Raw genomic sequence first — 8,892 nt, forward strand, 5'->3', positions numbered from 1 at the left:
TGAACTCCCAGGAGGTGTCGGGACACCTGTGCCACTCGGTGCTGCCTCAAGTGGGGCCTCTCCACCAGAGCTGTGCAGCCGTGAGCACGATGTCCAGGACCTGACCTTTGACCTAAAGGAGCCAGGCAGGTGGGAGCCTACCTGGGCCGGGGCCCCCTCTGGAGGCGTTTACAGCTGGATGTTCACCCTCGTGGGCACAGGGTGGGGCCGGGCCAGGGGCCGCAGGGACAGAAAGGGGCTGAGCCTCGCTCTCCAGTTAGAGCAGTCGGCCTGTGGGGCCTCTGGCCCATAACCAGGCGAAGTCCCTGCGAGGCTGGCCGGCATCCACACTGCCTCTTGGCCTGGCTCTCGGGCCTGACCATGCCTCTGCCCAGCCATCTCCTGCCCGCCCTGGTCCTGCTCCTGGGTGAGTTGTGGGGCCTGGCTCCTGAAACAGGAATGTTTGGGGGCTCCAGTAGCGGGCCTGTTAGGGGCGGAGGGTGCAGGCCCTGGATGACCTGCCTCAGGGGACGCACAGCGCGCCCTCGGAGTCCTAGAGATTGCCCCGCTGGGGAAGGGGCAAAAGTTCTGCTCTCGCTGGCCTCGACTTCCACCCAGGCTCCACGCTGAGAGGGCCCTGAAAGCAGACCCTCGTCTGCCACTCTTGACCAGGATGGAGCCTGAGGGGGCCTGGGCTGCCCGCTGATGCGGCCGCTTGCCAGGGGCACCCTGCCGACAGCCCCTCCGCTTCCTGGCTGGGCCCCAGTTCCCTTCCCCAGGTCCCTCGTGAGCCTGTATACCTTTACCCTGACACGCAGGCAGCCTTTCCAGGGCCAGATGCCCTCAACTTGGCCCTGTCAGGGACCCTCAAGTGGCAGCTCTCTCTGGGTCCCAGCCCCCTTCCTGCATGACCTCCTGGCCTGGACCCCAAAGGAAGGTGACCAATGTCCTGATATGCCTGAGCCTGGGGTTTCTGGGCCATGGAACCATCCAGAGCAAACTGGGATTTGGGGTCACTGTGCCCCAGGCCACCTGGTTGCCTCTCTGTTGGCAGCAGGGTCCCCAGGCTGGGCGTGGGTCCCCAACCACTGCAGGCCCCCCCGGGAGGCTGTGTGCAACTTCGTGTGTGACTGCAGGGGCTGCCCGGACGAGGCCCAGTGCGGTGAGCCAGGGCCGGGCGGGGAGCAGGTGGGGCCAGCCCTCACAGGCACCCCGCCTGACCTCCTGCCCTCCCAGGGTACTACGGGGCCTTGCCCACCCTGGACGGCCCCTTCGCCTGCAACTTTGAGCAGGATTCCTGTGGCTGGAGGGACATCAGCACCTCGGGCTACAGCTGGCTCCGTGACAGGGCAGGGGCCGCGCTGGAGGGGCCGGGGCCGCTCGCAGACCACACTCTCGGCACTGACCTGGGTGAGGCCCCGGGCGGGTCTCTGTGCCACCCCCGCCTCTCTTTGCTTCCTGCCCTGTCCTCTGATCTCTTGGCCTGGCCAGGCTGGTACATGGCTGTCGGCACACACCGCGGGAAAGAGGCTTCCACTGCATCCCTGCGCTCCCCGGTCCTGCACCAGGCAGCCCCCACCTGTGAGCTGAGGCTCTGGTACCACACAGCTGCTGGAGGTGCGCGCCCAGGACCTTGAGACCTGGGGTGTCCTGAGGGGAGGGGCGAGAAGAGGAAGGGGAGCTGCTACAGAGACAGGAGGGCACCCCCAGGACGAGCAGGGGGAGGCACCAGGGGCCTAAGCTGCCCCAGGACCTCCCCCCACCCCCCACGCAGATGTGGCTGAGCTGAGGCTGGAGCTGACCCACAGCACTGAGACGCTGACCCTGTGGCAGAGCTCAGGGCCCTGGGTTCCAGGCTGGCAGGAGCTGGTGGTGGCCACTGGCCGCATCCTGGGTGACTTCAGGGTGAGATGGGGGATGGTCTGGGTGGCGGGGGCAGCGGGGAGCATCTGAGCTCTGACTTACATCCCAAGGACCTCACTCTTCAGGTCACCTTCTCTGCCACTCGAAATGCCACACACAGGGGCACTGTGGCCTTGGACGACGTGGCCTTCTGGCGCTGTGGGCTGCCCAGTAAGGCCCCTTTGCCGTGGGCCCGTACCTGGGGGGCAGTGGGTTAGCAGGAGTCCCTCAGCTGCTCACTCCTTGCTCGTTTGATCTTGACCCCCTCCCCTGGCTGCGCCACCCCGGCCTCGCTCCCCAGTGACAGTTACCCCTCCCTTCTCCTAGCCCCTGAGGCACGCTGCCCCCTGGGGCACTACCATTGCCAGAACAAGGCCTGTGTGGAGCCCCACCAGCTGTGCGATGGGGAGGACAACTGCGGGGACCATTCCGATGAGGACACAGCCATCTGCAGTGAGCCGGGGCTGGCGGGCTGTGGTCATTCAGAGAACACCGGAGTGGGGTTGTCCCTTGGCACGGTCCTTCTCGGGGGTGAGGTAGCTGGTGTCCACCTGGAGCCGGGGCCATAGCACTGGGGGGCCATCAGCACAGACCTGGGGAAGGTGGGGCCCGGGGAGGAGGCCCTGATCTTCGGCCTGAGCCCCGCCCCCCACTAGGCAATCACACGGCCACCGATTTTGAGACCGGCCTAGGCCTGTGGAACCACTTGGAGGGCTGGGCCCGGAACCACAGCACAGGCGGCTCCCAGTGCCCCACCTGGCCGCACCGCGACCACAGCCGGAACAGTGCTCAGGGTGAGGCCCCCCAGGGACGCCAGCTGCCACCCTGGCCACAACTGGCCACAGCACCCACCTGGCCAACCCGGCCCATGCCCGCTTTCTCCTTAGGCTCCTTCCTGGTCTCCGTGGCTGAGCCCAGTGCCCCCGCCGTTCTCTCCAGCCCTGAGTTCAAAGCTTCTGCCCCCGACAACTGCTCAGTGAGACGGGTCAGGGGAAGCAGGGCCGCCCATCCTGACTGCCCAGGCCCTGGAGAATCTCCCCTAACTCTACTTGCGCCCCTCCCAGCTCGTCTTCTATTACTATCTGCATGGATCCAAGGCCGGCTGCCTCCAGGTGTTCCTGCAGACTCAGAGCCCCGGCGCCCCCCAGGCCCCCGTCCTGCTGCGCAGGCACCACGGGGAGCTGGGGGCCGCCTGGGTCCGAGACCGCGTTGACATCCAGAGCGAGCACCCCTTTCGGGTGAGGCTGGCGGGGGCGGTATTGGGGGAGAGGTGGGAAGGCCCGGGGCCCCCTCGGGGAGCAGGGGAAGGGGGCCCAGGGAGTCCAAGCAGGAAGACAGGCTTGTGTGTGTGTGAGCAGGTCGAGGGCTGGGGTGGGGATGGCAGGGGGCATCCAGAGATAAGCAAGCCGCAGGGAGAGGGCTCGAGGGAGCAGACCTCGGGATGATAGAGGGGAGCTGGGGCACCCATGAGCCGCCTCTGCCCTCAGATCCTCCTGGCCGGGCAGACGGGCCTGGGGGGTGTCATAGGCCTGGACGACCTCATCCTGTCGGCCGGCTGCAAACCAGTCCCAGGTGAGCCTTTTGACTGCCCTCTGTCCTCAGGAGAAGTACCCCCAAGCCCCTCCAACCCCTGTTCTGCCCCCACAGAGGTGTCTGGCCCACCTCCTGGGCTCTGGGCCCCAGGTCCCTGGCCCCAGCCGTCCAGCCTGCAGCTCTGGAATTTCTGCGAGCCAGGATATCTCTTTTGTGGGGACCTGTGTGTCCCCCCAGAGCAGCTGTGTGACTTCCAGCAGCAATGCCTTGGGGGCGAGGACGAGCAGGACTGTGGTAAGGGGCGGAACTGGCCTGGGGACAGGGGAAGCCCTGACCTCCCTTCCTCCAGACCCTCCCCGCTGCCAGCGGGGCGGGGGCCCAAGCCTGTTAGCACCAACGGCTGCTGTGTTGCAGGCACCACGGACTTCGAGTCCCCCATGGCCGGGGGCTGGGAGGACGCCAGCGTGGGGCGGCTGCAGTGGGCACGTCTCCCGGCCCAGGAGAGCAGGGTCCCTGGCACCGGTGCCGCCAGGGCTACTGCTGGTGAGGCCCAAGTCTCCTGCCCCAGGCAGCCCGGAGCCTGCCTTTGAACTGCACCCCCAGGGGGGTCCCCCATTCTGACTCCTCACTAGGGAAGTTCTCTGAGTTGGGGGTCCCCAGAAGGAATCAGCCCTGAGCGGCTCTGTCTTCCCCAGGACACTTCCTGTCCTTGCAGATGGCCTGGGGGCAGCTGGGAGCGGAGGCACGGGTCCTCACACCCACCCTGGGCCCCTCCGGCCCCCGCTGTGAACTCCACTTGGCTTACTATTTTCAGAGTCACCCCCAAGGTACCGCTGTCTCTCCTGGCCCTCTGCCTAGCCCTGGGGCGGGTGAGGGCGGGTGAGGGCGGGCGGCCCACCCACAGTGACCCCTCACCAGGCTTCCTGGAGCTGGTCGTGGTGGAGGGCAGCAGCCGCGAGCTGGTGTGGCAGGCCCCGGGCAGCGGCACCGGCGGCTGGAAGGTGGACAAGGTCCTGCTTGGGGCTCGTCGCCGGCCCTTCAGGGTGAGGAGGGCAGCCTGGGTGGGGGGGCACACAGAGGCAGTCCTGACATAACAGCCCCGATCCCTTGTGCCCCTCCACGAAGCTGGAGTTTGTAGGGCTGGTGGACTTGGACAGCCCTGGCCAGCAGGGCGCCGCAGTGGACGACGTGACCTTGACAGGCTGCAGTCCCACGGCGGCCACCGAGAAAGACACAGGTCATTCCCTCTGCGCCCAGTCCCCCTCCCTTTTGAGGGATCCCGCCTCAGAGCCCCCACTCCAGGAGCAAGTCTCTCCCACCCTCTCGGGAATCAGGAGGGGCCCGGAGGTGGGGCGGGGCATGCTGACCCTGCTGCCCCACCCCCAGAGGTCTCCTGTAACTTTGAACGGGACACGTGCGCCTGGTACACAGGCCACTTCACCGACGCCCACTGGCGCCGGGTTGAGAGCTGTGGCCCTAGGTACGACCACACCACAGGCCAAGGTAAGATGGGGTACCCAGACTTGGGGGACAGCTCTCCCAACTCAGAGGGCACCCCCAGACTCAGGCGCAGAGGGCTCACTCACACTGGGCCAAGCCTCTCTGCAGCTCCTCCCACGTCCCTTCTGCAGGGTACTTCATGCTCCTAGACCCCATAGACCCTCCAGCCCAGGGCCCCGCTGCCCACCTCCTCACCCAGCCCCAGGTGCCTGCAGCCACCCAGGAGTGTGTTTCTTTCTGGTACCACCTCTACGGGCCCCAGATCGGTGAGAGCCTGAGCTGGGCGGGGCCTCGGTGGAGGCCCGTGGGGGTCCCGAGTTCTGCCTCTTGACTGCTCAGGAGCTCTGGAGGGGTGAGAAGCAACCAGGAGTTGGGGTCTGGTCCCCTCCAAACACCCTTCCCTCTAGGGACACTGCGCCTGGCGATGAGGCGAGAAGGGGAGGCAGAATTGCACCTGTGGTCACGGTCCGGCACCCACGGCAACCGCTGGCACGAGGCCTGGGTCACCCTCCACCACCTGCAGGATTCCGGCATCAAACACCAAGTGAGGCCCGGTGCCAGGCGGGGGTGGACAGGCCGAGGCCCCAGCTGGCTGACCCCCTCCACCCCCACCCAGCTGCTGTTCGAGGGCCTCCGGGACGGGTACCACGGCACCATGGCACTGGACGACGTGGCTGTGCGGCCTGGGCCCTGCTGGGCCCCCAGGCACTGCTCCTTCGAGGACTCGGCCTGTGGCTTCTCCACGGGGGGCTGGGGCCTCTGGATTCGCCAGACCAATGCCACGGGCCCTACCGCCTGTGGCCCCCGTGTTGACCACACCACAGAGACACCTCAGGGTGCTGGCAGGGGTGGGGTGGTGAGGAGGTGGGCAGAGGGGTGGGAGGAGGGGCAGGGATGGCCGGCTGACCCTGGCACCCCCCCAGGGCACTACATGGTGGTGGACATGAGCCCGCAGGCACTGCCCCGTGGCCGCATGGCCTCCCTGACCTCAGAGGAGCACAGACCCCTGGCCCGGCCAGCCTGCCTGACCTTCTGGTACCACCTGAGCCTCAGTAACCCAGGTAAGGGGCTACTGGGAGCAGGGCCACAGGGTCCCCACAGGTCCCTGTGCCAAGGCCACTTGGGAGCCCACAAGGCAGGGCCCTGAGCGGCCAGTCTCCCCCACCACCTCTGACCTGGTCTGGCTGCTCGGGTGCCAGGCACCCTACAGGTCTACGTGGACGCAGCTGGAAGGAGTCAGGTGCTCCACATCAGCAGTCATGGAGGGTTTGCCTGGCGTCTGGGCAGCGTGGATGTGCGGGCCGAGCAGGCCTGGAGGGTGAGAGTGGTGGGGGTCTTCCTCACCCCAGGGCTGTCCAGTCCAGACCAAGTGTGAGCCAACCCTGCCCTGTGCCTGCCCAGGTGGTGTTTGAGGCCGTGGCCGCCGGCGTGGAGCATGCCTACATCGCGCTGGACGACCTGCTCCTTCAGGACGGGCCCTGCCCTCGGCCAGGTGGGCGCCCCGTGGGTGGCCTGGCCCTGTGACCTGCTTGGCTTCTGGGTAGCACCAGTTCCATGCCAACCCCCAGCCGCCTGGTCTGACCTCTACCCCAGCAGTGGTGGTGCCCCAGGGACGGAGGGAAGTGGGGCAACAGTCCTTACTGCCCAGGTCCCCTGCAGCTTCCTGCGACTTCGAGGCTGGTCTGTGTGGCTGGAGTCATCTGCCCCGGCCCGGCCTGGGTGGGTACAGCTGGGACTGGAGCAGTGGGGCCACACCCTCCCGCTACCCCCAGCCCGCCGTGGACCATACCCTGGGCACAGAGGCAGGTGGGTCTGAGTTGGGAAGGGACCCCGGAACCACACACACCCAGAGGCACACATCCCACCCTAACCTGGGCCAGCCAGGCCAGCCCGGCCCCGATCCCAACAGGATCAGAGGCTGAAGGTCTAAGGGCCGGCTCCATCTGGTCAGCTGGGCACGCTACCTTTGCCCTCTCTTGTTCCTAGGCCACTTTGCTCTCTTTGAAACCAGCGTGCTGGGCCCTGGGGGCCGAGCAGCCTGGCTGCGCAGCCAGCCACTGCCCGCCACTCAGGCCTCCTGCCTCCGCTTCTGGTACCACATGGGCTTCCCTGAGCACTTCTGTGAGTCGGGCCAGCAGTGCCTGGGCAGTGGGAGGGCTGGGGCCAGGCCAGGTCAGGGGCCTGATGCAACCTGGCCCCACTCTCAGACAAAGGCGAGCTGCGGGTCCTGCTGAGTAGCGCCCGGGGTCAGCTGGCCGTGTGGGGCACTGGTGGGCGCCAGCGGCACCAGTGGCTGGAAGGCCAGGTGGAGGTGGCCAGTGCCGAGGAGTTCCAGGTGAGGCCAGACTGCCCAGAGCCAGGTGCTTGCGGCGGGCCCGGGCGGGGCCATCCTCCTCCGCAGGCCCACACAGCCCCTCCTCCCTCCTGGTCAGATTGTGTTTGAAGCCACCCTGGGTGGCCAGCCAGCCCGGGGGCCCATTGCCCTGGACGACGTCGAGTTTCTGGCAGGGCAGCGCTGCCAGCTGCCTGCACCCAGCCAGGGTAAGCACCGTGCAGGCTGGCCGGCCCCGCTCTGGGTCTGGCCTCCTCTGGCCTGGAGGGTCGTGGCCGCTGGCAGCCCTGCTCTTGGCCCAGGAGACCAGGACCTTGCAGTGTCCCCTCCCTCAGCTGCTGTGCCCTACCCCAGGGCTGGGTGGTCCCTCGTCCCTGGTCCCTGAGGAGCCACATCAGCTAGCGGTGCCCCCTCCCTGGCCTCTTCACTCCGCGCTCCCGCTCCCAGAGTGGGGCCGGGCCCTGGAGGCGGTGCCCGGGCAGGCCAGAGACCACAGCCAGCCTCTTCACAGAGCGCTCGCTGGTGGCTGCCGCCTCGTGAGGAAGAGGGCGTTAGCCTGGGGCTATGATCCCCCAGGTCTGCAGACGGCAGCCGCCTGCTGGCCGGGGCCCAGTTACAGCCGGGAGCCATCTGTCGGCATGAGCGGCACCCCCTCTAGCGGGTGAACCTGAAGCCCTCGGAGACTATGGGGACGGCTGTGCTTGCCCTTGGCTGTGGGGCTGACAGGGAGGGCTCGAATTCCGGGTCACATGCCCTGCGGCCCGCAGGGGACATGGCAGTGGCCACATCAGTGCCAGCCGTGGTCGGCGGCACCGTCTTGCTCCTCATGCTCCTGCTGCTGCTTGGACTCGTGGGACGGCGCTGGCTGTGGAAGGGGCACTGCCTCTCCAGGCGCAAGGCGGAGGCCGAGGCCCCGGGCTTCGACAACATTCTCTTCAGTGCGGTAGGAGCTGAGTCCGCTGAGCCCTGCACTTGGCTTGATGGCTGGGCAGTGAATGGGACCCCTCCTGGCCCACCCACCCAACCAGGGCCGGCCCATGTGCAGGGCCGCTCCCACCAGCAGTCATGAAGTTCCTCTCCCTCCTTCTAGGACCACGTCACCCTGCCAGCATCGGTCACCAATGACCAGTAGATCACCCAGAGAAGACCCCAGCTCCTCACCTGTGTTCCTCACCTCCCCAGGACCCTGGCCCCAGGACCAACACTTGCCCCTCCCCCAGGACACGCTGACCCCTGTGTCCATCACCCTCCACAGACTGCCCCCACAGGCCTGGGTTTGGTCTTTACCCCAACAATAAACGCCCTGGCCCACGAGGGGATGCCCTGCTGGCCAGCAGGGTCGAGGTTTGTGTGTCCTACTCTGCCCATCTGCAGGAAGGGGGGATCCTCAGACTCAACCCAACCTGCCCCAGAGGATGCGCATGGGGGCGCCTCCTGCGTGTCTCAGTGACTTAGTTGACAGGAAACAGGCCACATGACACAGGGCCAGGGGCTACAGACACTAGGAGGCCGATGCAGTGGGACCCTGAGAAGCCACTGCCCCAGGCCAGGCAAGCCTCAGCCCAACCTTGTGGGAATCTGATCCAGGGCCCATCAGAGCCCCTGCCTCACTAGGCGATTCTGCATCTGATTTAGGACAGAGGGAA

General features: G+C 67.0%; 1 protein-coding gene across 11 annotated transcripts; it reads left to right on the forward strand.

Moving 5' to 3' along the window:
• Positions 1 to 205: 205 nt before the first annotated feature.
• Positions 206 to 8,558, forward strand: MAMDC4 (MAM domain containing 4). Of its 11 annotated transcripts, none has more exons than XM_074362669.1 (28): positions 208 to 406; positions 1,034 to 1,141; positions 1,216 to 1,389; positions 1,471 to 1,596; positions 1,754 to 1,884; positions 1,968 to 2,052; positions 2,209 to 2,334; positions 2,538 to 2,675; positions 2,769 to 2,857; positions 2,946 to 3,119; positions 3,369 to 3,453; positions 3,529 to 3,708; positions 3,829 to 3,957; positions 4,110 to 4,241; positions 4,333 to 4,457; positions 4,540 to 4,651; positions 4,801 to 4,917; positions 5,046 to 5,180; positions 5,322 to 5,458; positions 5,531 to 5,750; positions 5,838 to 5,975; positions 6,114 to 6,232; positions 6,316 to 6,406; positions 6,511 to 6,720; positions 6,901 to 7,035; positions 7,122 to 7,249; positions 8,014 to 8,189; positions 8,337 to 8,558. In XM_074362669.1, the coding sequence occupies exons 1-28, from the start codon at positions 361 to 363 to the stop codon at positions 8,542 to 8,544; spliced, it is 3,774 nt and encodes a 1,257-aa protein (XP_074218770.1). In that variant the 5' UTR covers positions 208 to 360; the 3' UTR covers positions 8,545 to 8,558. The 11 variants fall into 11 exon arrangements, with proteins under 11 accessions (XP_074218765.1, XP_074218772.1, XP_074218770.1 ...); XM_074362665.1 differs by lacking the exon at positions 208 to 406 and adding exons at positions 802 to 916; positions 7,347 to 7,455 and having other exon boundaries at positions 1,037 to 1,141; positions 1,216 to 1,596; XM_074362668.1 differs by lacking the exon at positions 208 to 406 and adding exons at positions 802 to 916; positions 7,347 to 7,455 and having other exon boundaries at positions 1,037 to 1,141; positions 1,216 to 1,596; positions 6,574 to 6,720.
• Positions 8,559 to 8,892: the final 334 nt, after the last annotated feature.

This window comes from Camelus bactrianus, chromosome 4, assembly GCF_048773025.1.
Source record: "Camelus bactrianus isolate YW-2024 breed Bactrian camel chromosome 4, ASM4877302v1, whole genome shotgun sequence".
In the NCBI taxonomy this organism is placed as follows: Eukaryota; Metazoa; Chordata; class Mammalia; order Artiodactyla; family Camelidae; genus Camelus; species Camelus bactrianus.